The sequence below is a fragment of the Arvicola amphibius genome, chromosome 1, assembly GCF_903992535.2.
Source record: "Arvicola amphibius chromosome 1, mArvAmp1.2, whole genome shotgun sequence".
Lineage (NCBI taxonomy): Eukaryota > Metazoa > Chordata > Mammalia > Rodentia > Cricetidae > Arvicola > Arvicola amphibius.
In genome coordinates this window covers 151,274,512-151,301,968 of record NC_052047.1, presented here as the reverse complement: position 1 = coordinate 151,301,968, position 27,457 = coordinate 151,274,512, and the positions used below count along the sequence as shown (strand labels likewise).

The 27,457-nt window shown below is 40.6% G+C and overlaps 1 protein-coding gene across 1 annotated transcript in view; it reads left to right on the top strand.

Annotated features, from left to right (window-relative positions):
* The first annotated feature begins 1,777 nt into the window (after nucleotides 1-1,777).
* Rtn3 (reticulon 3) overlaps nucleotides 1,778-27,457 on the top strand; it is a 60,431-nt gene continuing 34,751 nt past the window's right edge. Inside the window, exon 1 of the mRNA XM_038326524.1 lies at nucleotides 1,778-2,096. Coding sequence (XP_038182452.1) covers nucleotides 1,955-2,096 — 142 coding nt within the window. The 5' untranslated portion in view covers nucleotides 1,778-1,954. The remainder of the gene's footprint in view (nucleotides 2,097-27,457) is intronic.

Sequence of the window (27,457 nt, the reverse complement as noted above, 5' to 3'; positions counted from 1 at the left end):
CACCATGACCCAAAAGCAAGTTGAGGAGAAAGGGTTTATTCTGGTTATACTTCCTTATCAATGTTTACCATCGAAGGACTTCAGGACAGAAACTCCAGCAGGGCCGGAACCTGGTGGCAGGAACTGACAGAGACTATGAAGAGATGCTGCTCACTGCCTTGCTCCCGTATATTGCTCAGACTGCTTTCTTATAGAACTCAAGACCTCCCACCCAGGGATGGCCCCACCCACAATGAGATGGTCCCCATCAATCACTAATTAAGAAAATGCCCTACAGTCTTACCTACAGCAAGATCTTATGAACACATTTTCTTTTACTTTTCTTTCTTTCTTTTTTTTTCTGTAGTCCTGGCTTCCCTGGAACTCTCTCTGTAGACTAGGGACTGGCTTCAAAGTCAAGAGATCCTCCTGCCTCTACTTCCAGACTGCTCAGATTAAAGGAGTAAGTCATCACTGCCCGGAAGTTTGCTGTATTATTAACTGATGTTGTTGAGTGCCAGAGTGAAATATTTTCCACAATTATTTTGGGAAATATTCTGGGCGGTTTTCAGAGCATTGCAACAACCAGGATGCTGTCTAGGATTTATTTGATCTTAAAATACTGTGTAGGACAGACGAGGTCCACAGTTTGTTCTAGATTTCTACTGGTCAGATCGCTTTCCCCATTGGCAGCAGCCTGCATGCCTAGCTCCCCCTCCGTGAGTTTGCATCTTGACAGGATTTGCTGAACCTGCAATTGAACTTTGGGTCATCAATTGTTGCTTAACAACATCAAATCCCACAGCTTTGATTTTCATCATTATTATGTACTTTCAAAAATTTTGACCAGAAATAGGGAGACTTTGAATTTAGCAAGTCAGCCCAGAAGAAGATCGATGAACAAAATCCTATATAAACTGATGTTCAGTTTCAAATGTTTTTATTTAAGGGCTCATTTTAGGACATGAATAAAATTCTGTAATGTGTATCTGTGCCTCACTTTTAATATCTTATTTTATGTCCTCCCAGTCACAACCAAGATGTTACCTTCTGGTTTTCCTTTCCTCGGAAGCTTTTTTTTCCCCCCTTCCAAAGTATGTCTTCTCTTCCTCAGAACCTATTCAGAGAAAAGGCAAGCTGAAACCCTCTTTGGGAAGAAAAACAAGATAAAAATATGAAGCTGATTCTGGGACTGCATTGCAATGTGATTGGAATGAGTAATAGTTTCTCATTCTGTTTAGCATTTCTCTCCACCTATCAAATGTGGGACTGTGCCATGTCTGCCTCGGTGAGGCGATATTACGACACGGCCAGATAAATAGCACATTAGCGGGGGGGAGGGGATATCTATATATTGTGGCTTTCACTTTTCTTTGGAGTCACAGGTACACGTGGGTGGGTACACGTCAGGCAAAAGCTATCAACTAGAATTTATGATTAAAAAGATCACTTGCAACTTATGGAAGCACAAAGAAACCTCAATCGTTGGAACATAATCTGACAACTAGAAAGCATTCACATAAAGAACCAGAGGGTCGGGAGGAGACGGACACTATCAAACCGCAACGAGGGCTGCAGTGGTCTGTGGGTTCTGGTGCTTAGCCACGCCCCTTACGTCAGGTTTCTAGCCTCCCTCCCCATGCCCCCCCCCCCCGAGGCTCGCCCCACCCGCGGGGCCTGTCACGCTGCGTCCTTTCCTGCGGGAGCGCAGAGGGACAGTTCCTGCGCCTGCGCATTGTGTCGCTGCGCGCCTCCGAGGCCGCTGCTCGCGCGTCCTCGGGCTCTTTGTGCGCATGCGCGCTCGTACGCCTCTCCCCGCGGAGCACGGCTGAGTCAGTCAGTCTGTCGGAGTCAGTCTTCGGGACAGCCTGCGCCCGGTACTTCGGAGAGCCAGCTGCTGGATCGTCCTGTGTCCCCTCCCACTCTCCCGCCCCACGTTTCTCTTCACCACTCTCCCGCCTTTGCTCGTACAGCCATGGCGGAGTCGTCGGCGGCCACTCAGTCCCCGTCAATCTCCTCGTCGTCCTCTGGGGCCGAGCAGTCCGCGCTCGGCAGCGGCGGGAGCCCCGGAGCCTGCCCCGCCCTGGGGGCGAAGAGCTGCGGCTCCTCGTGTGCGGGTGAGGCGCGCGGGGAGCTCGGTCCCTGGGGAGCGCGAGCGACCGGGTCTCCGGGCGGGGGCGGGCGACCCACTCGGGCCGCGGGCGGCTTCGGCCCCGAGACGCGCGTTTGAGGAACAGGCAAAGGGGGAGGGGAGCGAAGGGCCGAGCCGCGGTGTGGAAATAACGGGGTGTGAAGAAACCAGGTTGGGGGCGGGGAGGTGGTCTAGAGAGTGGGCGTAGATGCTGGCTCCCCGCAGGTGAGAACGAAGAAAGGCTGGGTGAACGGAATGGATCGTGTCCGGGAGACCGGAGAGCCCCGGGGTGGAACGGGGCGGGGGCGGGGGGCTGACTTAGGGGAGGATTAGCGAGCTTCAGAGGATTGTGACAGGTGGGTCGTAGGAGAAATAAATGCTGTTAGGATTTTGAGAGGAGTGGTGGTGGAAGGGGTGGCGTTGCAGGTTTGCAGACAGGTGTTGACACAATCTTACATTGGGTAATGGTCCTCCAAAAAAATTGTTTTTGTTTGCCAGGAGGATCAAGAAGTTCTATTACCGTTTTGGGCTAAACTGAATGCCAGATTTTTCTGAGGCTCTGAGGTAGAGGAGACGTGATGAGAATAGCACAGGCAGATTTGGGAGGGAACTGCGGATAGTCCAAGATGGATCCTTGGCTGCATCTGCAACACAGCCTGCTCTTCATGGGCGCATCGTGGGGGTGGGGGCACGCAATGAGTTGCTGTATTCTAGAAGATAATAAACATAGTCATGCCAAGCCGTCACCATGTTTTGATTTCATGTTTTCGATGGCCTATTCTCGATAGCAGTATAACAAAAGGGAACGTTTACTGCAGGGAAAAAGAGGAGAAAATTCAGACAAAGCCTGGGCTGCTTGGACCCCCTTTTCCCTTGTCTGAAAAGACGAGGAGGGACTCTGCCGGCTTCCTTTAGTTTCTATTGTATACGAGTCTGCCTACTGGTGGGAGCTGCCTAGCAAACACTCCTGTGCAGAGATCTGCAGTGCAGATGCCTTCTTGAAGAAAATATGCCCCCTGGCAGGTGGTGGTTCTTAAAGGAACTGAGTCTTTGGCGAAAAAAAAAAAAATGCGATTTGTCAAAGGAAGAATTTTGAGAGGTTTAAAAAAATGCTTTGTTATCTCCAGCGCACTCTTGGGTTGATCACAACGTTCCTGATCTTAGCATTAAATATATTCTCTTGTGTTTCCTAATACTGACTTTCCACCTGTCTGAGAGCTTTGTTGCCCTGCCGGATCTTCCAGGGAGGTTATAGCCATTTGGGTAAATGGTATGGGAGGAAGCTTCTGCAGATAAAGGAATGAGGCAGCATATTTGGAGCCCTGGTTCTATTTAAACCACCAGCATTTCTCCTCCAAATTTTTGTGTTCTGGGCTAACTTCCAAATGAATAGTGGCTTTCTATAACTTAGCAACTTGGTCCCTCGGCTTTAATTGCATCACTACTTACTGTTTGGTTAGCCTCTTCCTATTCGCAATTTCCAAATTTCTGATAGCTAGGTTTTAGAAATTGGCCGTTTATGCTCAAAATCAGAATTTAAGTATTGAAGAATCATTCTAGCTAGCAGCTAGGGGATTAAAATTTTAGTCCTGACTATGATCAAATGGTGAAAAAAGATTTTTAAGACAAATTTTTAAAGAAAGGCTGGCTTTGAATGCAAGATGATTCTGCCTCAGCCTCCACTGGGACTATAGGTGCATGCTACCACACCTAGCAAGAATCAACATTTTTGTTCTTTTAATGCATTGTCATAGATTGGCTCTCTTGGTGCATCAGAAAAAAATGTAAGCATATACTGCCACCAAGTGAATTTTATATTAGCAATACAAACACACTAACATGCAGTATTTCTGTTAAGCTTATGTTTCTGATATCTTTTGCTCGTGTCACATTGTCACAATTTTATAATTGCCATTTCCCTGAGTATTTTTGATTCAGTCTCCTTCTGGAACATTCATATCCCAGCAGGCCTTGAACTTGTGGCTAATTTTCTATCTGAGCATTTCAAATTCTGGGATAATAGGCATGAGCCACTATGCCAAGCTATCTTGCTTTCTTTGTTGATTTGTTTTATCTTGTTTTAACATACCTCTCTTTGGTTTCTCAAGACAGGGTTTCTCTGTGTAGCCTTCAATGTCCTGAAACTTTAGATTCTCCCAAGTGCTGGGATTGAAGATGTGTGCCACCACTGCCCAGCTTCCAACATACCTCATTATGATAGTGGCAAAGATGCTAAAATGAGACATTTTTTTCAGCAGTGAAATTCATATCTTGAAATAGTATTCTGAGTAGCTGGGTTTGCATACTGCACTTTCCTAATAGTATAAATCCCCCAATAATACCCATTTTTCTTCATTTTAGTATAGAATTGCTATTTTTGACATCAGTTGTAGATATTTTGTCTCTTTTGACACTTAGTGAGGTTTTCTCTTCCCCTTGTCTGTTTTATGGTACTGTAGATGGATCCTAGGTCCGTGCTGCTGCTAACACACTTTACCACTGAGACACACTCCTAGCCCACCACTGGCACTTAAAACAACAAAAGTACTCAGTAAGTTTCTGTTGAATGAATCATCAGGTTTACAAGCTGGAAAGGAACACCTGAAACAGACACTAAATGAATGTCCAATCATAAACTCCTCCCCATTGCCAATTTACTGATATTCAGAGAGCAGTGATAATTTCAGTGACCCCAGCGCAAGATTCTTGTTCAGGTGACTACTTGAGAATATAACAGGCTGCCTTAGGGGCCTAGTGAGAGACCAGTGGATAGAGCACTTGCTATTAACACCCTAAATTGGAACCCTTGGACCCATGTGGTAGGAGAAAACTGATTCTCACAGTTGCTCTGACCTCCATAAGCACTACACTCTGCCTTCCTCACACAATGTTTTTTTTTTTTTTAAAGCTTTATTTTTATTTTTGAGTTTTATGTGTATGGCTGGTTTGTGTCTGCGTGCATGTCTGTGCACCACTGCATGCAGTGGCTAGAGGAGGCCAAAAGGGGCGTCTGACTTTCTGGGACTAAGTTTAGAGATGATTGTGAGTCACTTTGTGGGTGTTAGAATTGAGCCCAGGTCCTCTGAAAGAGCTGCCCTTAACTGCTCTTAAGCACTGAGCCATCTCTCCACCCCCTCACATAATTTTTTTGTTTAAAAAATCCTATGACCATGCCACGGTGAAATACATTTGTATTCTAACCTGAAGAATCATTTTTAAAACTCTGGGTGTGGTGACATATATCTTAAATCCCATCACTCTGGATGCAGAGGCAGATAAATTTCTGTAAGTTAGAGGCCAACCTGGTCTATATAGAAAGAGTTCCAAGCCAACCAAGACTTCATAATGAGACATTGTCTCAAAAAAGCAACAATAGAAAACAGTCTTTTGAAGTACCTTGGTGAACCTGAATATGGTACCAGTCATCTGCATTTTTGATATTGAGACAGGAGGTTCATCAGCCTGGTGGACAATACTAAAAGACCCTGTCTCAAAAACCAACGACACTGCAGTGAAGTCACCATTTTTTATAACCCCTTCCTCCACAATTCTGTTTGTCAGAGAAAGTATCTCAGGGTTTGGCAAGATAAAAATAAGATGAAATTTGTTAGTCTAAAATTTAACTTTTTTAATATTTATTTATTATGTATACAATATTCTGTCTCTGTGTATGCCTGAAGGCCAGAAGAGGGCACCAGACCTCATTACAGATGGTTGTGAGCCACCATGTGGTTGCTGGGAATTGAACTCAGGACCTTTGGAAGAGCAGGCAATGCTCTTAACCACTGAGTCATCTCTCCAGCCCCTAAAATTTAACTTTTTAAAAATGGCTCCTGCCGGGCGGTGGTGGCACACACCTTTAATCCCAGCACTCCGGAGACAGAGGCAGGCGGATCTCTGTGAGTTCGAGACCAGCCTGGTCTACAAGAGCTAGCTCCAGGACAGGTTCTAAAGCTGCAGAGAAACCCTGTCTCGAAAAACCAAAAATTAAATAAATAAATAAATAAAAATGGCTCCTAAAAATTCTGCTGTGGTTGTAGAAAAAAACATGCAAACATTGCTATCAGTCTTGAATTTCATGATCTTTACTAAGTTTTTAAGTTGTTTTTAGCTAAGAGTTGCTTAATATCCTGAAAAAAGTTTTGTCTTTGCTGACCTGTCCAGTAATGAAGTTTAGTAATAGTGGTCTCTGGTTATAGGTAGAATTGAGTAACCCTGGCCCAGTGTGGCAGGGGCTAAAGAGCAGCAATTCGTGAGAGTACTCAGAGAAGGTGAGGGGCCAGGATGCCATCCCAGATTTTCAGAGGCAGACATTTGAGGTTGAGGTAAACGAGACAGAAATATGTAACATTCTTTTTGGAGTGAGAACTGCCCAATACCTATATTGTTAGAATTTATTTTATTTTATGTTTATGGGTGTTTTGCTTGCATATGTCTGTGCACCTCCTTAGAGGTCAGAAGATGGTGGCTGATAATCTGGAATTTAAGCTACAAATAATTATGAAACCATGTGGTTGCTGGGACTAGAACTCAGCATCCAGTGCTCTTACCCGATACCTATCATCTCTCCAGCACTGTGCCTGAATTTAAAATATGTTTTTAATAGCTAATGACATTAAAATTTCACAGTTTGCTAGAAATTACTTTTCTGAAAATCATAATGTCAAAATAAAGCTATATTTCACTTTATGAAATTGGCTCAAATAATAGCTTGGGCAATTGAAAAATATTTTAACTATTTGAAACTTTTTTCCTTTTGGTTTTTTGAGACAGGGTTTCTCAGTATAGCCCTGGCTGTCCTTGAACTCACTTTGTAGACCAGACTGGCCTTGAGCTCACTGAAATCCACCTGCCTTTGCCTCCCAAGTGCTGGGATTAAAAGCTTGCACACTGGCTGGTTTGGGGTTTTTGTTTATTTGGTTGTTTTTTTTGTTTTAGTTTTTGTTTGTTTTTTGTTTTTGGAGGAGCCGGTTTCTCTGTGTAACAGCTGACTGTCCTGCAGCTCTCTCTGGCTTCGAACTCATAGAGATCCACCCACCTCTGCCTCCAAAGGCGTGCTACACCCACATCCTTGGGTTTAAGAGTTTTTTTCACTAACTTAATTTTATGTGCTTAGGTGATTTGTCTGAGTGAGGGTATCAGATCCCTTGGCACTGGAGTTAGAGAGACAGTTGTGAGCCACCATGTGGGTGCTGAGAATTGAACCCAGGTCCTCTGGAAGAGCAGCTGGCGTTCTTAACCACTGCACCATCTCTCCAGTCTGGGTTCTTTTTTTGAGGGGGTGGGGTTTCGAGACAGGGTTTCTCTGTAGCTTTGGAGCCTGTCCTGGAGCTAGCTAGCTCTTGTAGACCAGTCTGGTCTCAAACTCACAGAGATACACCTGCCTCTGCCTCCTGAGTGCTGGGATTAAAGGCGTGCGCCACCACTGCCCAGCCAGTCTGGGTTATCTCTAAATAACTGTTGTTCTTGTTCAAATCCTGTGTCTTAGTTTCTACATCATTAAAATGATGATAATAGTTGGTGTAAAAATGAGGCACACAGAAAGAAAGGGCATTTCCCGGAGAGAATGTTAGCAAATAGTAGTGACTGGTGTGAAGGGCTACAGAGGAAATCAGCAGTGTGAGCTAGATGCTCTTGCTGTGTGTCTTTAAAAGCAAACCACTTGAAACCTGACTTTTATTAACAATATCTAATACTTGATGCATCTGTAAGTTATAACTTATCTGCACATAGAATAGTAGTTGAATTACAAGTGAAAAAACTCCCAATCATCCTAAACAATAAAAGAAAATTATTGTTTTCCGATGGTACTGAGGTGTGGTGCAGGAGCTGGCCTGTGCCACCAAGGAGCTATATATTCCCTGCCCCCACCCTCCTTTTTTTCTTTTCTTTTTTTTGGGCTTTTTTTTTTTCCAAATCAGGATTTCTCTTTGGAATAGCCCCTGGAACTCTCCTCCAACTCACAGAGATCCAACTGCCTCATACTCCCAAGTTACCCAGCCACTTTTGTAAATATTTTTTAATTTTAATTATGTGTTTGTGTATAGGTATGTATATACAAGTATAGTTTCCCCTAGAGGCCAGAGGTGTCAGAGTCCCCTAGAAATAGAATTTAGGTGGTCGTGAACCACCCAGTGTGAGTGCTGGAAACTTAACTATAGTCCTCAAAGACATTTATGTGTTCTTAACTGCTGAGCCATCTCTCCAGCCCTCTCTCCAACCATTTAGCAGCTAGGCATGGTGGCTGCATTTGTCTTTAATCCCAGCACTTAGAAGGCAGAGACAGACAGTTCTCTGTGCAAAATTAATCTGATCTACATATCAAGTCCCAGCCTGCCAAAGCAACATAGACCATATCTCAAATACTGTAATTGTAATTCTTGCTTGATACCTGTTTTGTTATATGTAATTTTACTATGTTAAAGTTAAAACCTTCCACAGGGCAGTGATAGAGCATGCTTTTAGTCCCAGCACTGAGGAGGTAGAGACAGGAGGATCTCCATGAGTTTGAGGCCAGCCTAGTCTACAAAGTGAGTCCCAGGACAAACTCCAAAAGCTACAGAGAAACCCTGTCTCGAAGAAAAGAAAGAAAAAGAAAAGAACAAAAAAAAGTTAAAGCCTTCCTTTTTATTTAGACAGAAAAGGGGAAATGATGTGGGATTCTCCTCTGTATGCTGTGAATATGTTTTATTACCATTGGTTAATAAAGAAGCCACTTTGGTCTATTACAGGGCAGAATATAGATAGCAAGGAGGGAAATCCAAGCAGAGATAGAGGATGAAAGAAGGCGGAATCAGGCAGGTACTATGTAGCCACCCAAGAAGCAAGAGGTAACAAACCACAAGCCTCGTTAAATCATAAAATAATAGAAATGGTTTAATTTAAGATGTAAGTGCTAGCTGGGAATACACCTAAGCCATTGGCCAAATGGTGTAATTAAAAAAAAAAAAGCAAAACCCAAAACAACTTGTTTCTTAAGTGGTGGCATAATATCAATATGCTTAAATATTTTCTGTAGCATTCTGGCCTTAGTAAATATAATTTGGATACCTTATAGATGGTTGTCACAGCAGACATGTGTAAGAGATAGCAAGAGTGGTCATGTCAGAATAGTCTACAAACACCCACTGACTTTTTATTATTATTCCTGGAAAAGAAAAGTTTTCTTTGAATACTGTTTTCTATTGAGGCTAAATTCATAAGTAATTTAATTACTCAGCTAATATAAAAGTATTTGTCTACATAACTTTAATGGATGCACCTTAACCCTAACTGGAAATCTCCAGGTAGTTATTTACAAGGTTTATGGTAGAGTTTCAGTCTTTTTATTTTGTTATTTTTGTTGTTGTTCATTTATTGTTTGCACTGCTTTTGTATTGAACCCTTATTGCTTTTTAGTATTTTAGAGATAGTCTAAAAACCATAGCCGGAATGATGTGTTGATTTGTTGAATTTGGCTGTGAGGAAATTGTTCCTTGTGATATGCCAGTCACCTGTTCTATTCAGGTGAGTGTTGCAAGCATTGATTAAGTGAAGTTTGGTAATGAAGGAATTAGTGACATGGAAAAGAGAAAGTTAAGTTTATCAGTTTTGTTTGAGCTAAGCATTATTTCTGTTGAAAGGCACTTCTCTTTAAAGTAGCTATAGTTTTAAAACTGACCATTTCCTAGTTCTCACCAAAATTACATTGGCTCCAAATAAGTTTTATGTTAGTGACTATGTGTATAGTAATCATGTATACCTAGTGTGTTTTATGCTTAGCCTTCTAAAGTTTACAGACTTTTGAAAAACATAATAAAGTGCCTTACTTGCTAAGCTGTGGGTTCAGATCCTAGTACTGCAAAAAATTGAAAAGATATTTTTTTTCCTAACTTTCTGGCCAGGTATGATGCCACACATATTTAACCCCAGCTCTTGGGGGCAAAGATATGTGGACTTATGTGAGTTCCAGGCCAGCCAGGGCTGTATACTAAGATCCTACTTCAAGAAAAGAAAGAGCTGGGCAGTGGTGGCCTTTAATCCCAGCACTCGAGAAGCAGAGGCAGGAGGATCTCTGTAAGTTTGAGGCCAGCCTGGGCAACAGAGCAAGCTCCAGGACAGTCTCCAAAAGGATACAGAGAAACCGTTTTGAAAAAAAAAAAAAAAAAAAAAACAAAAAAGGAAAGAAAAGGTGTTGCCTTTTATTCTAATTTTATTTCTAATAATAATTGGGTATAATTCTAGTTATTTTAGATTATGGGTGGTTGCAGATGTTTTGAAAGCTATGAACATGCTAACTCAGTTTAAGCTATAACACTATTATTCCTGATTATATCATGGAAATCCTTTTTACTGTGTATCTGTGACTTATGGAAGGTATATGACTCTTCTCTTGAAGCTCCAGAGAGAACTGTTGCTGTTGGAGACAGGATATCACTGTGTATCCCCTGGCTGTCCCTGAACTCTATGTAGACCAGGCTGGCTTCAAACTCAGATATCTACCTGCCTCCCAAGTGCTGGGATTAAAGGCGTGCACCACCATCGCCTGGCCTCCTTACCTCTTTCCTTAAACTGACTGACTTACTACTTCCTGTAAACACATCTTCCTAACATAACCAGGACGGGTACATGTTGGCACTTGGCATATTCCTCATTGGCAGTTTGCCCTTCAGTATGATATATGGAAGGGTATTCTGTAAAACTTCTTAAGCAAAATTAATACAGAACTCTTTTGGTCCTGTTATGTCAAAGTATTTCAACAGTGAGCATTGCTTTTGTTTACATTTAAGGTAGAAATAATTGATAACAGGGATCTTTGCCCAACTGGATATTGAATCTAGGGTTCAGTGAGTACTGGACAAGAATGCTACCACTAAGCTACATCTTCAGCTCTCTTTGTAGATCTTTTTTTTTTTGTTTTTTTTTTGTTTTGTTTTGTTTTTTTTTGTTTTTTTTTGGTTTTTTGAGACAGGGTTTCTCTGTGGCTTTGGAGCCTGTCCTGGAACTAGCTCTTGTAGACCAGGCTGGTCTCGAACTCACAGAGATCCTCCTGCCTCTGCCTCCCGAGTGCTGGGATTAAGGCGTGCGCCACCACCGCCCGGCTGTAGATCTTATTTTTTAGTCAGAGTCTCACCAAGTTGCTTAGGCTGTTCCTGAACTCATTTGTAGCTCAGGCTGTCCTCAGATTCAATCCTCCAGCCTCTGCCTCCAGCAGCTGGGATTACAGGGATATGCCAATAATGGCTGGCTAATATTTCTGATACCTTAACATTTGCCTATTGCCTTAGGGTTTAAGTCATACCCTTGTGTAACAATTCAACAGCTGAGCATATTATGTAAGGAATTCTGGGAGATAGGAAGATAGATATGCAACATAGGCTATCGTTTGGAGGCTATATCAATAGAAGAAAGGCTTGTATTATGTTTATTTGTGAGTCAGATAACTATAACACGCACACATGCACACACACACACACACACACACACACACACACCAAGTTGGGACACAGACCCAAAGAAATTAAACCATGTATCCAAATGTTAGTGATAGTAAAGCTGTTACACAGGGTAGAGTCAAGGAATTTAAGGCCCAGTTCTCATTCCCATAGACATATACACTGCTTCTGTTTAGGATTAGAAGAAACTTGTGCTAAAAGTGATTCAGTCACCTCTTACATTCAGGATTAGTTAAAATTGAAAACCTTAGTTTGGGTTACATAGTTCCTAAGCCGGGTGATTTCCACCCCCCCCCCCCCCCCCCCCGATTTCTGGTCAAGGTAAATGGTCATTTTTCACATTGTGGAATCCAGTGGTCACTCTGAGTCATCCTTCTTATATGCCCTCTCAAGAGCATAATTAGTCACCCTCCTCTTGACATGTTTTTGGTTTGTTTTCCAGAACACCACAGAGTGCTCTCACTGATGTTTTTTTTAGATTCAGTTGTTTATTTTTTTATTTTTTATTTATTTTTAGTTTTTCCATGATATTTATTGAGCTCTATATGCTCTTGCTGATTTATATAGTTATAATTTATGATTTATGTAGTTTGTGGGATATATCTTTGGTTTTAGCATGGTTGAGACACAGGGTCTCAGCGTCCAAACTAAAAGCCAGTCTTGAACTCCTGATCCTTCTAATTGCTAGGATTACAGGCATGTGCACTACCACACTCTGGTAAAATTCACTTTTCCTTAAAGACAAGGTCTCATTATGTAGGACAGACTGGCCTCATACTCAGAGATCTGCCTGCCTCTGACTTCTGAGTGCTAGGATTAAAGGTATGTGCCACCATGCCCAGCTTTAATTTTTTATTTTTTTAATTAAAAATATTTTATGCTGGCACATGACTTCAATCCCAGCACTCAGAGTCAGAGGCAGGTGGATCTCTGAGTTTGAGGCCAGTCAGGTCTACATAGTGAGTTCCGGTTAGAAGTACATAATAGAGAGACCCTATCTCAAAAAACAAAACAAGTATTTTTTGTTTGCATGGATGTTTTACCTGCATGTACGTCTGTCTGTGTATTAATGCATGTCTACTGCCTTCAGAAATCAAAAGAGGGCATCAGATCCCCTGTAACTGGAGTTAGAAACAGTTGTGAGATGCTGTGTGGGAACTAGGAAATTACCTTGGTGTTCCCACTCCCAAGCTACCTCTCCAGTCTCCTTAACTTTTCTTTAATCTTCCCCACTTATAAACAGATGCTCTAGTTTCACTTCGTAGAACTTTTCTGTTTATGCTAGCCCATCTTATGGTTTAACATACCACCTATTAATTGATATCTCTCAAATCTCTATCTTCAGTCTTCGTGTCTAATAAATATTCCAAACTTGTGTCTTAAGCTGAATTCCTGATCCTTCCTTTATGATGTTCTTTTCACTGTCTTCTCTATCTCAATAAATGGCTCTTCAACCCTGTTCTTCCTTTACCTAAGTTAAAAAAAAATGTAGCCATTCTTTTTTGTTTCATTTTTCATCAGCATTGAGTTTACTTTCAGAGTATATCCAGAATCTGACCAAGTCTCTCAACCTCATCAGATACTAACCTGATCAAGGCTGCTACAAGCAAACTTGTTACTCTTGGCTAACTAGTTTCTTCCTGATGTTCTTGTCTCCTATGTCAGCTAGTATAAACCTGTAAAAATGTTCAGTTGGATCATGTAATTCCTGGATAAAGTGCTTGAGTGACGTCATGTCATATTCAGAATCAACGCCAAAGTCTTCACTGGACTACTTCAGCTACATTGGCTTCCTTACTCTTAGGAAATTCTCACCTGTCTTGGGATATTTGCTGTTGACTCTGCCTGTAATGTTCTTCCTTCAGTGTAGTAGATCATGGCATGTGCCTCTCTACTATCCCAGATTTACCTGCTGAAACATAACCTGTAAGGTGGCCTTTGGGAGGTCTTGAAGCCATATGGTTGGGATTAGTAGTTTCACAGTGAAAATCCAGAGAGCTTATGTACACCTTCTACCATGTAAGAACATATCTGAAATTTTCTGTCTGTGGAACAGGGAGAATTACCAGATAATGACTGAATCTATCCTACCCAAGCTTTCATCTTTGATACTCCAGCCTTCAGAATTTGGGAAAATACATCATTTTCTTTTTTCTTATCTGTTTTTTCTTCCCCTTCCTTCTTTTCTTTGTTTTGTTTTTTGTTTTTGTTTTGTGTTTGGGGTTTTTTTTTTTTGTATTAACAGTTGATTCAGTGGTCTTGCATATGTTATGCAAGACTCTACCAAGTCTTGTAAGACTGTCTTCACCCTAAGTGCTTCTGTCAGGTTACCATTTATATCAACTAACAAATAATACATTTATTTGAGTATTATATTTGTGTTTATTGGTTCTAAAGAACTAAAACATAGCACCAATTGACCTTTTTTCCCACAGTAGTTAAGGGCCAGCTGTGGTGGCACACACTTTTAGGGAGGCATAGGCAGATGGATCTCTGTCTGAGTATGATACCAGCCTGGTCTATAGAGTAAGTTCCAGGACAGCCAGACCTACACAGAGAAAACCCTGTTTCAAAAAACAATGCAAACAAACAAAAAATACAGTAGTTAATGTTAGCTATGGATAATAAAGAAAAAGATCACCCTGCCACTTTATGGCCAGCAAAATAGATAGTAACAGAGCTTGCCACAAAGCCTGATGACCTGAGTTCCATACCTGGGAACTAATTGTTGGCAGAGGCCACTCGTTCGTTCTAAGCAACCCAGACCTAGTCACTCAGAAGCCATATTATTTGCAATACTGTTTGGCCAGTAGCTTAAGCATATTTCTAGCTAGCTCTTATATCCTAAGCAAACCTATCTCCATTAATCTGTGCATCACCATGAGGTTGTGGCTTACTAGCAAAGTTTCAGTGGCTGCAGCAGAGGCATCTGTCTGGTGGTAGCTACTTGGCTTCTCATGGACTCCGCCTACTCTCTCTCTCTCTCTCTCTCTATATATATATATATATATATATATAGATATATATATATATCTATATATATATATATATCTTTCAGCCTGGCTTTACTCTATTAAGCCATTGGCTGAAAGCAGCTTCTTTATTAACCAATGGCAATAAAACATATTCACAGCATACATCACTTCCCCTTTTTTGTCTAAATAAAAATACATATAACAAAACAGTTATCAAGCAAGAATTATAGTTATAACATATATATCTACTTTATCTATTATCATAACTAAGGAAACTATAACTATTCTTAAACTCCATCAAAAACTTCAGAGGCTGGGTGGTGGTGGCGCATGCCTTTAATCCCAGTACTCGAGAGGCAGAGGCAGGCGGATCTCTGAGTTTGAGGCCAGCCTGGTCTACAAGAGCTAGCTCCAGGTCAGGCTCCAAAGCTACAGAGAAACCCTGTCTCGAAAAAACAAACAAACAAAAAAAACCTGTAGCATAAACAAACAAATAAATAAATAAATACTTCAGAAAGATATAACATTTTACCTAAATAAAAAGGAAGTGCATTGTAAGCAACTTCCAAAATTCTAGAATTGACAGAGACATCTCGCTGCTTGGACAGTCACCCAAGTTCTTCTGTATGGTTGAGGCACCCATCTTCAGCCTACTGGCCCCAGAGTATCCAACAGACTTTTCCATAAAGCAGGAAATTTCAAAAGACAGTTTCTGCCTATATTGACAGTTTGTCAGTCACTTTCTTCTGTGTCATGGCAGAATGTCTGCAGATTCTCTTATGAAGCAGGAATTCCAAAGGACTGTCTCACCTTCCTTAGGCAAGCTCAGCAGTCATTTTTCTGTGAGTCCTGCAAGTCCAGTCAGCAGTTCAGGCAAGACCAGTTTCTTGCCCAAATGGCTAACATAAGGAGCCTCTTTGATGCCCATCATCCTCTTGAAGTGGATTGATGCTGCCAGGAGCAGATGTGTCTCATTATCATAAAAGTCTTAAGCTCTTAAAACATTTTAAATGCCATATTCTGAAGGTCTCTGAAAGATTTGAAGAAACATCTGACTGAAATATATCTCTATATATCTAGAAAACCTAACTAACATGACTAAAAGCTTGACTATTATAGATGACTATCTGTTAACCTGTATTTCTTAATTACGTTACATTTTAAATGAGCTGCACAAACATACCTTAATCAAGAGCAGAAATATACATATAGCAAAATTGACCTAAAATTTGTATCAATAGACCAAGATCCACACCAATGCAAAATATTCATCCCCCTTTAACTGAAAACAGACATTTATAAACAATATTTGGGAATTTGGGCCTAGTTCTCTCCAGACTACTTCCTGCTTTTTGTTGGGTGAAGTAATTTGGGGGTATTCATGGCGACCTTTCCGGGTGTCTTAGTACCTTTAAAGTGTATATATGTTGGTTTAGCTTAACAGTCCCCAGAATCAAATGTCTCTCTGCAGTCACAAAATTTAAAGAAAACACAATAGTATAGATAATCCAGACTCTCTGTGTACTATTACTTTTTTTTACAAGTTTATTCTGTCTCTTAAAGACTATTTTATTTTTTAAAAAAACCATTTACTTCTTTTATAAACTCTCCTCTTTTTCTTCTCTCTCCCAAGCCTACATACTTATCCAACAGTGTGACCCATTTAGTAGGTCTTTTTTTTTTTTTTTTTTTTTTTATCTGAGTCTGTCTTTATTGCGTATCTGTAATCCTTTTCTGACCAGGACTGCTTCTTAAAATGCAAAACAGCATGGCTAGGACTAGGCTGCTTTTCCTTTTGGCTCCAACCACACATAGCGAGATCTGTTCACTGACTGAGACTGCCTGATGAGAGCCACCCTCTGACCACCTCAGCTCTGGTAACCAAGTTGGCCCATTGCTGCCACCAAGTAACTTGCAGCATGCTGCTCACAGACCCATTCAGTGCTGGCATCCTGAAAGAACCAGAGTTCATGCTGGCAGCACAGCCCGGAAGCCGCTATTTTGAAACCACACATTTTTTCTTTTTTTAATATTTATTTATTATGTATACAATATTCTGTCTGTGTGTTTTGCCTGAAGGCCAGAAGAGGGCAATCAGATGGTTGTGAGCCACCATGTGGTTGCTGGGAATTGAACTCAGGACCTTGGGAAGAGCAGGCAATGCTCTTAACCACTGAGCCCACTTCTCCAGCTCTTTTTTTTTTCTTTCGAGTATAATAAAGGATTATTTATTTAGGGGGTACTCACAGATAAACAGTCCTTTGCATGAACGGGGAACAGGAACCGAATCCAGAAGCAGGAGGAGAGAGAGGTCTGGCCCCTCTTTGTGTTGGTATTTATAGTATAAGAAGCCATGCCAAAGTGGGCTGGTATCTTAAAGGCTACTGGCTAAAGGAGTTTTCCTACAGCAGGGACCCACATAAAGAAGGAAGGAACTAACTTAGGTGCCTGGCACCACACAAACCCACATACATAAAACCCACTACATAAAACTTTGCATACAAACTTTAACTTTTGTCAGGGAAGATTTTTGTTTTTGAGACAGGGTCTTTTGTCTAGCCCTGGTTCTCTTAAAACTCTTTGAAGACCAGGCTGGCCTTGAACTCAGAATTCCACCTTTTTCTGTTTCCTGAATGCTGAGATTAAAGGACATGCCCACCACACCTGAAAAGTAATAAATTACAGTGTTTAAAAAAAAACCTAGATTGGTGAGATGGCTTAGCTCAGTAGTTCTCACCCTTCTTATACTGCTACCCTTTAACACACTATTCCTTATGTTGTACTGACCCCAAACGTAAAATTGTTTTCTTGCTACCTTCATAACTGTAATTTTGCTACTCTTACGAATTCATAATGTAAATATCTGTTTCTGATGGTGTTAGAGGACCCTTGTGATAGGGTTGTTCATCTCCCAAAGGGATCTCAACTCGAAGGTTAAAAACTGCTGATAAAGGAAACTTACTGCCAAATCCAGTTGTCCCTAGTTAGGTCCCCAGAACCCATGTTGTGAAAACAGAACTGCCTCCTGCAAGTTGTCTTCTTAACATCCACACTTCCAAGCTAGTGGACTTGGATGGGAAACAGAACTGTCCCTGGAGAAATTTGCAGTCTGAATTAGGCTTTCAATCTCTACTAGCATATCACACTGGTACTATGCCTTCAAATGTTATGATAACCCTTTCATCTCAGTGGCATTCTTACTCTAACTCCATCATTCAAGTCTGACCAGAAGAAAAATTATGTCAGACCCAAATTGGAAGATGTTCTGCAAAATATCTTGATTGGTATTCCTGATAATTCTCAAGATCAGGGATTGGGGAGATGACTCAGTGGGTACAAGCACTGGGACTTGAGTTCAGATCCCCAGCACTCATGTAAAAGCTAGGTGTGATGTTCGTGTTTGTAGCTCCAGCACTGGGAGTGGGAGCTTTAGAGACAAGCAGATCCTGGGGTTCAATGGCCAGTCAGTGTAGCCAAAGTAGCAAGTCCCAGGCTTAGTGAGGGGAAAGAATAGTGGAGAACAACAGAGGAAGGTATGTGATGCCTGCTTCTAGTCCCCACATGCTTGCATAAGGGCAGGTGTGTCTTGAACTTTCATACTTATACAAACCAACATCACACCACACTTTTTCAAGATCATAAAGCACAGAAGTCTGAAAAGCTGTCAATCTTTTGCAAGTTAAAGGAGTGATGATGACAAAATGTGATATCCTGCATGTGTTCTTCTTGGCTCATGAAGAGGGCATTGGGTCTGGGGCACATAGCTCAGTTGATAAAATGCTTGTCTAGGATGCACAGAGTCCTGTTTGTTCAGCCTCCAGCACCATATAAGCCAGTGGTCATGACACATACTTGTAATCCCAACACTTGAGAGTCTGAGGCAGGAGATCACCAATTGAATCTAGCCTTGATTACATACTGATTTCAAACTGCATCAAGTTCCATACTAGTCTGAGATGCACAGTACCATCCTCTTTTAAACCTTGAAAGAAGACAGAATAAATGAATAAAGACATGAATACTATAAGCTATCCCTTGTGTTCACTAATGACATTAAGTCCTTCGTTTTCTTTTCCTTTCTTTCTCTTTCATTTTAACAGGATCACACTGTGTCACTTTAGACAGGATCACACTGTGTCACCCTGCTTGGCCTCACTTAACAGTGATCCTCCTGTCTCTCCAAGTATCAGCATTGCATGTGTGTACCATTCCCACTTCCTCATTTATCTTTGACCATAATTTCCTCCTAGTTTCTAGCATGCCAACCAGAAGATTACAATGTTGTCTATGTTCAGTCTGCCAAGGTGTTGTTTTTTTTTTCCTGTTTGTACTTGAATTATAAATGTGTACCATCATGCCTAACTTCTATGTTTTTCGTTGTTGTTAGACAGGGTTTCTCTATGTATCTTACCATAGAACTTGCTATGTAAACCAGGCTGGCCTTGAACTCAGAGATCTGTCTTCCCAGTGCTGGAATTAAAGGTGTGCGTCACCACTGTCTGACTATTTATGTATTTTATGTATATGAGTGCTCTTCCTCACACATGCCAGAGAGGAAATCAGATCCCATTACAAATGGTTATAAGCCACCATTTGGGTGCTGGGAATTGAAATCTGGAAGAAGAGCAGCTAGTGCTCTTAACTACTGAGCCATCTTTCCAGCCTATCATGCCTGATTTTATGCAGGATTTTCAAATTGGTAGAGAGCTGAGTGTCCGTATCCCCCCCCCCCCCACCACCACTCCCCCGGGAGACAGCATTACTCTGTATAGCCCTAAGATGTCCTGGAACTCGCTTTACAGACCAGGCTGGCCCGTCTCTGCTGCCTGCATGCTGGGATTAAAGGCTGCACCACCACAGATCTGAGTTTTTTAAAAAAAAAAAAACATAGGTGAAAGCTGGGTGGGTAAGTGCAACATGGTGTGAACCCAGCACTCTCAGAGGATGCAATAGTGAGACCTTGTCTCTAAACAAAACAGTCTCCCTGCAAAATACTTATATATGATATATAGTGTCCACACCCTTTAGTGATTCTCACTGTACGAAGTGTATCATGTAAAGGCATTTGGGAATCTGCCCAGTTCCTTCCCTCCAGAATACCTGCCCCACCCTACCCCTACTGTCTCACCCCCTCCCCTGACCCTTGTCACTTAGGAAGACAGCAAAGTCTCTGCTGGGGTGATCTTTATTTATTCCAGTGTCTCTGCCGCATTCCAACAACTCACACTCCTCAAATTTGATGGCTCTGCTACATTAGACTTAGACTGACTACTTACAGAAAAGTTTATTCCACTTATATTGGAGGATTAAGATAACCATTCTAGAGTTCACTTCCCTGCAGGGTAGATATGAGTAGGAATATGATGTAGTTTATATTTTATAAGTTAGAAACCTTAAACAATATTGTTTGCAAACTGCTGCATATCTCTATTCTCTATCAGAACAGGCACTATGCATACAGATTGCGTGGTGGAATTTTTAGACTGGGTTGGGGTATAAGTAGAAATGAACAGGCTAGACAGCTAGCAGGTTCATAAGGCTTGCTTGCTTGTGTATGTATATATGTATGTATGTCTTTACTTAATTATTTTGGCATTGGTTTTACTTAAAGGAACCCTCCCCAACCAGATTTGTCAGATACATTTATTTTGCTTTTGTTTATTCTTCAAGACCGGGTCTTACTGTGTAATCTAAGCTGTCCTTAAACCCACAATCTCCTCTCTCAGCCTTTTGAATTCTTGGGTTATAGGTGGTGTGCCACCACACCTACTCCTTTAGATTTCAACTGATCTGTTGATAGATTCAATATTAACGGTGATTACATGTGGAAATGAATCCATCTGGGAAAAATAAACAAGAGATAGTAAGGATTTTCCTTTAAAAAGAGGGGAGAGGCTGGAGAGATGGCCCCTGAGTTTAAGAGTATATTCTTTTCTTGCAGAGTAGGGTTCTCAGCTCCCATGCTTAGTGGCTGACAACAGCCTATACTTACTCCAGAGCTAGAGGATCTAGTGCCCTGTTTTAGACTCTGCAGGCACCTGAACTCGTGTACATACCCCACATACATATAATAATTTAAAATAAGCCATTAAAAAGAGTGAGAACAATTCTTATGTTTAAAAATGTATGTGATGCTTCATCTTTTTTGTTGTTGTTGTTGTTGTTTCCGAGACAGGGTTTTTCTGTATAGCTTTAGAGCCTGTCCTGGAACTCATTCTGTAGACCAGGCTAGCCTTCCACCTGTCTCTGTCTCCCAAGTGCTGGGATTAAAGGTGTGCGCCACCACCACTCACTGTGATATTTCATCTTAAAACAACTTGAAGTGAATTTCAAATTCTGTTCTTGAATTAATGAGTGACTATCTGATCACCACCAAATTCTACCTTGATTTAATGTGCTCTGTATTTGTTATAAAATAACATTTTGTTATTAAATAACATTTTATAAAATAATTCTCTTAAATTAATACTTACTAAATTATGGCTTAGTTATTTAATGTAATCTGGTTTAAGTAATACTTTAATATTTTGAAAGCATTTTTTTTTTCAAATTTATCATCCATACATTTTATTTCAGTCGCATACATGTCTGAAATGATGCTGGCCAGAGCCTAGACAGCAACCAAGTCAGTTTGTAACCAACACCTCCAGGGGAAATGTTTTAGTTTACTGTGGCCTCTCTTTCCAATGGTAGTCAATGTAGTGGTCATTTTACCTTGCCCGCTGTAGTCTTCCCAATCCCAAGGCCAATCCTATCCCAAATCTTGTGTGATAGGTTCTTAATAGCCAAAGACTTTTAAGTATATATTTATAACACTATGAAAGCATCCTTATAATTGGAAAAAAAAAGCTCATACATAATGTTTGTATATTTAGGACATTTGGGGGATGTTTTGTTTTCATGTGACTTTTTAACATTTACTTGTGTGTGTCTCTGTATTTATAGGGGTGCTTGCAGTTACAATGTTTGTATGGAGATCAGAGATCAACTTGTAAAAGCCAGTTATCTCCTATCATGTGTGAACTCTGATACTGAATTTAGATTATCAGGCTTGGTGGCAAGCACCTTTACTGCTGAGCCATTTTTTTCTATCTCAGGAGACCTTTTTTTTTTTAATATTTTTTATTTTTACTGAAGGTTCGTGTTTTCTAAGTGCCAAAAGCAAAAACTTCCTTCTAATCTGACAGCAACTTCTCCAATCTCTCTCTCTATCTCTCTCTCTCTCCTCTCTCTCTCTCTCCTCTCTCTCTCTCTCTCTCTCTTCTTTTCTTTAAACACTGTCTCACTGTGTAACCCTTGCTGCCCTCTATATAGACCACACTGGCCTCAACTCAAAAGATCTGCCTGCCTTTGCATCTGCTTCTTGAATGCTGGGATTAAAAGGTGTTCTGCCATTTGTGGCTCTGTGTGTGAGAGACAGATACAGAGACAGAGGTGCCAGATTTTCCTGTACCCCAGGCTGTCTTGAACTGACCCTCTTGCATTTAATTCCCAAATGCTGGGGTTACAGACCTTCATTACCATTTTGGGTGTCGCCCCAGACCATTAATCCCTTCTGTTAGTCCCTTTTGTTGCACTGAACACATGGGAAGCTCCTTCCAGCTTAGATGTTGTTTTTCAATAGTCATCTGTTGGTGGACATTTACATTATTTTAGTATTAAAATCAGCTCCCTTAATGGATATCCTTACACACATATCCTTGTACCCAATGGGCCTTGTTTGTAGGATGGGTTCCTGAAAGCATTAAACTACTTAGTTAAAGGGTAATGTTTATGGAGCAGATAAAATGGGGTTGTTGTGTGTACATTACATTTTTTATATGTTGACAGATTGGAAGATGTGATTTTTCAAAGATGAAAGATTTCTCATATTAGCCCTATTTTCCACTGAGTTGTGATTTGTTTGTCAAGGGTCAGGTTTTTGCCTCAGGAGGCTGGTTATTGTTGTTTTTTTGAGACGTTTTCATTGTGTAGCCCTGACTATCCTGGAACTTGCTCTGTTAACCAGGCTGGCTTTGTCAGAGATCCACCTGCCTCTGCCTCCCAAGTACAGGAATTAAAGTGTTGCCACCACGTGGCTCAATTGAATATTTCTCTAAGTGTTCTCTCAATGACTTTTGAGAAAGTGTTTCTCTGTGGTAACAGCCTTGGCTGTCCTGGAACTTGCTTTGTTACTATACCGGCCTACAAACTCAGAGATCCACCTACCCCTGTCATCTTAGTTACTTAATACTTCAAAATATAGTTGGAAATTATTTAAAGCAAGCGTCAATTAGTACTTAGAAACCCTCTTTGCAGAGGGTAGGAGAGGAGAACCTGCTCTTGAAGTTTGTAGCTGTTGTGAAATGGTAGGACCTTCCTCTTCTCCCGAAGGTGATAATGCTTGTCTAAAAGAGATTGACTTGGTAAACTTTTAGAAGTGCATCTGGAAGTGAAATGAGGTGTCACTGGCAGGTGAGTGAAAACAGTCATTGGAATACCTCCAGAAAAAGAAAGCTGAAGTTAAGATTCCCTGTATAAGGTTGTCAAATTTATGCTGTATATTTTCTTTCAGATTCCTTTTGTTTCTTCCTCCTCCTCTCAGCCTGTATCTTATATTTTCGACCTCACAAGGCAAGTCCCCTAACTTCTTTTTTGCACATTATAACAAAGAAAAATTGTTAAGAAAGAGGCTGTAACTGAGGATGAGGTGGAAATCTTTATTGCCCCCCACAACTCTCAAAATGGAAATCGTCCTAGCCTATCCTATTGCTACTTAAAGGTTGCCAGTAGGTCATGATTGAGGCTAAGTGAGCCATTTAATACAGCATAAGTTTTATATGTAGTTTTGACTTTACATAAAAAAATTAAAAACTGAAGCCGGGCGGTGGTAGTGCACGCCTTTAATCCCAGCACTCAGTGAGGCAGAGGCAGGCTGATCTTTGTGAGTTCAAGGGCCAGGTCTGGTCTACAAGAGCTAGTTCCAGAACAGGCTCCAAAGCTACACAAGAAACCCTGTCTCTAAAAAATAAATAAATAAATAAAATCTGGAGTTGGAGAGATGGCTCAGTGGTTAAGAACACTGTGTGCTCTTCCAGAACACCTAATGGCAGCTCACAACTGTCTGTAGTTTCCAGTTCCAGGGGATTCAACTGCTCACACAGACATGCAGGCAGCCATAACACCAATTGCATATAAAATTTTAAAAATCATTAAAAAATTAAAAACTGGGACTGGAGAGATAGCTTAGCAGTTATGTGCACTGGCTGTTCTTCTAGAGGACCTGGGTTCAATTCCCAGCACTACATGGCAGCCTACAGCTGAGATGTCTCAGCAGGTTAAGATGCCTTCATCTGGCCTAATAATCTGAGTTCAGTCTTTAGGACCACATGATAGAAGGAAAAAGTCAATTCCATAAGTTTGTCCTCTGAGATCCATATATGAATTGTCTCTCTTTCACATACAAACACATACCACTGTTAAAAGTGTATTACATTGGGAATGATACTCAGCAGTTAGAGGTCTTGCTGCTCTTCCAGAGGGCCTAAATTTGATTACCAGCAAGTAGGATAGGGTGTTACTGTATTTCTAGCTTCAGGAGATCCAGTACCCCCTTCCAGCATCCACAGGCATTATAATCTACATAACACCACACCACTTCCCCACCCAGACACACAATAGAAATAAATAAATCTTAAAAGTTTTAAAGCTTGTCTGTAGGGTTTGGGACTTCTCAATCCCCAGCATGCACTTAACCTATTAATTTGAATTCATATAATTGATATAGAGGAGAGCAGTGAGTTTAGAAAGCAATATAAGAGTACGCTTCCAGTGACATACAAAATAATAGCCTAGCTACAGGATTTTAAATGTAAATCTGACTGGAATTTATCTCAAAGTGAGGCTGCTTTCAGATCCTTAGGAATATCCAAACAAGTAAATTGACTTGTAGCAGTTAAGGCTCGTTATTCTAGAAATAAGCTGTGACTTAAAAAAAAAAATCCAAGTGTGGTAGTTCACACCTATAATCCTAGCACTCTGATGGCAGAGACAGGAAGATAACCTGAGTGGTCCAAGCCATCCAGGATTGCTCAGCAAGATACACCCAGTCATCAAACAAAAAAAAAAAAAAGAAAAGAAAAAAAAGAAAAGAAAAACGAAAAAAAAAAGTCTACCAATGGGAAGTCATTAAGTTACAGTGACAGCTCCTGCAAGAATTGAGAGTGCGGTTAGTCACAGTGCCACTCCATTTGTGCTGTGGCACTAAAATCCAACACAGGTCAGTGGGGCGCTCTCAGTACAAACACTTGGCTTCTGTGAACAAGTCAGCCGAATGCTGAGGGTGGTGGTAGCGGCGTGTATAATTAGAGCCACTAGGTAGATATCAAAAGTTCTATGTGGAATATTCATTATTCTGGCTGGGATTTTCTGCAGGTTGGATGCTGATTCATTAGGAAGACTTTGACCATAAAATAATAAAATCACAGTGCCAGGGATATAGCTCAATTTAGGGCACTTACTAGTATAACTGAGGCCCTGAATCAGATACCAGCACTGCAAAAATTAAAAATTAAGATCTGGAGAGAGATGGCTCAGTGGTTAAGAGTATTAGCTGCTCTCTGCAGGAGGACCATGGTTTAGTTCCCAGCACCCATGTGACAATGTATAAACCATCTGTAAATCCAGTTCTGGGGGACCCAGTGACTTCTGTCCCCACTGGCACCCAGCAAGCATGAAGTGAACTTACATTTATGCATGTAAAACACTTGTGCCCATAAAATTAATAGAAATATTTTTAAGTTAAAAAGAATAAAAACCTTTTGAAATGTTTAATTCATAGTGTTAGATAGCTTTAGAGCCCTCTTTTATAGTATCCTTAATTATATGATATTAAGATTAGTAGAATCATAATTCTGCCTATATTATGAGCCAAATATTGACCTATGAAAATACATGTTTACTTTCTGCTTACCAAAGAATTTTGGCTCATGCAAACTCAGAATAGTCTTACTGTAAAGGCAGTTAATGGTGCTATATCCCTGACAGTGTTCCAGCCCAGCCTTTTTAGTAACATTTCCCTGCAAAACAAAACAAAAGAACAGTATTCAAAAATCAGTCGAGGGGGCTGGAGAGATGGCTCAGCAGTTAAGAACACTGGCTGTTCTTCTAGAGGATCTGGGTTCAATTCCCAGCACCCACATGGCAGCTTACGACTGTCTATATAACTTCAGTTTCAGGGGATCTGATACCTTCACATCAGTGCATATAAATAAATTATTTAAAAATCAATCCAGGGGAGCTCTGCTAGTCTGGAGGCCAGACTCTTCTTCATCATGTGAAGAAACACTTGGTAGATGATTAGTTGTACTCTAGGGTAGCTAATATTGGAAGTTTGTAGTCTGTCTTTAAAAATAAAGAGAGGAAGGGCTGGAGAGATGGCTCAGTGGTTAAGAGCATTGCCTGCTCTTCCAAAGGTCCCTGAGTTTCAATTCCTAGCAACCACATGGTGGCTCACAACCATCTGTAATGAGATCTGGTGCCCTCTTCTGGCCTGCAGGCATACACACAGAGAGAATATTGTATACATAATAAATAAATAAATATTTTAAAAAATAAGAGGAAGTTGATATGTTTGGTTACCAAAACCCTGGGACTAGAAGCAGTCCTTTCTCACGAAGGCCATTTTGAATGTCTGCCACTAGCAGGACTTTGAGTCTTTGTCATTAACCCAACTAATCTCTTGGCATTAGTTTTGGGGGAAAACACTACTTTCATCTATCCAAACTATAGCAATCATTAAGTAGAACATTTTTAGATTTAAGAATGATTTGTGGGCTGGGATTGTAGCTCAGGTGGTTGCCATATATAAAGACCTAGGTTCAGTCCTCAGCATAACAAAAATGGTTTATATTTTTAAAACTGAAACGCAGATTATCTATTTATCATTATCAGGTTTCAGGGAGGTGCATGGTATCAAAAAGAAAAAGAGAGATGTCATTAATTGAGTAAAAATGTTTTTCCAAAAATAAATTATATTTATTAACTTACATTTATGAAAGACATGTTTCATAATCTAGGAAATCAACTTTTTAATAAATATATTATTGTTAATATGCCTATGGAATAATCAGTTCCCTTCTTAATTAACTTGTGCTCTAGAGTAGAACCCTTGTAGTCTTCTTCCTCCAGGCTCCTTTTCCATCAAGCAGACCTTAACATCAGGCATTCCCTAAGCCTTCCAGAATGAGGAATGAATTTTAATGGTGTCTTCCTATGTGTTATAAGACATAGGCAGATATACTATATGTGGGTAATATTTAGTGAGCCTTTACCATGCTAGTATTTGATGAAGATCTTTAATCTTCACAGCCAGTGGTAGAGGGGAGGCATTAGCTCAGTGGAGCAACTTTAGAATGGTGAGATTTCTAACTCAGGGTCACACAAATCAAGGACTCCAAAATCCCTGCATATAACTGCTGCATCTGTGATACAGATGATCATAAATAGCTGCATTTAGGATTTAGAAGTTTTTTTAAAAGATGTCATATTGAAGTTGATGTTAAAAACCATGAGAGCAAAAAAGATAACTTTAACTATATTCTCATTATTAGTGATAAAATGTGCTATCATTTGGGGGAGAGACCCTCCATTAAACACAAAATCAAATTGAAATTTGGTTTCAGCTTTGAAGAGAGTGGATCTAGAAAATACTTAAATTTTATTTAGAAAAGTGTTTTGTTTTGTTTTGTTTTATTTTGTTTAAGTAGATGGAAATAATATTGGAAAGAGGGGGCTCCGTCCACTGTTGAGGACTGGAAGTGGAACTGATCTTGGGCATTTTGTTTCACTTTGACTGATGCAGTGGGTGTCTGGAATAGGAACTTACAACACTGAACTTTGGGGCAAGCATTAAGGAAAACATTTTGCCAGTTACAGCCTTTTTCTAAACAAAAAAAAAA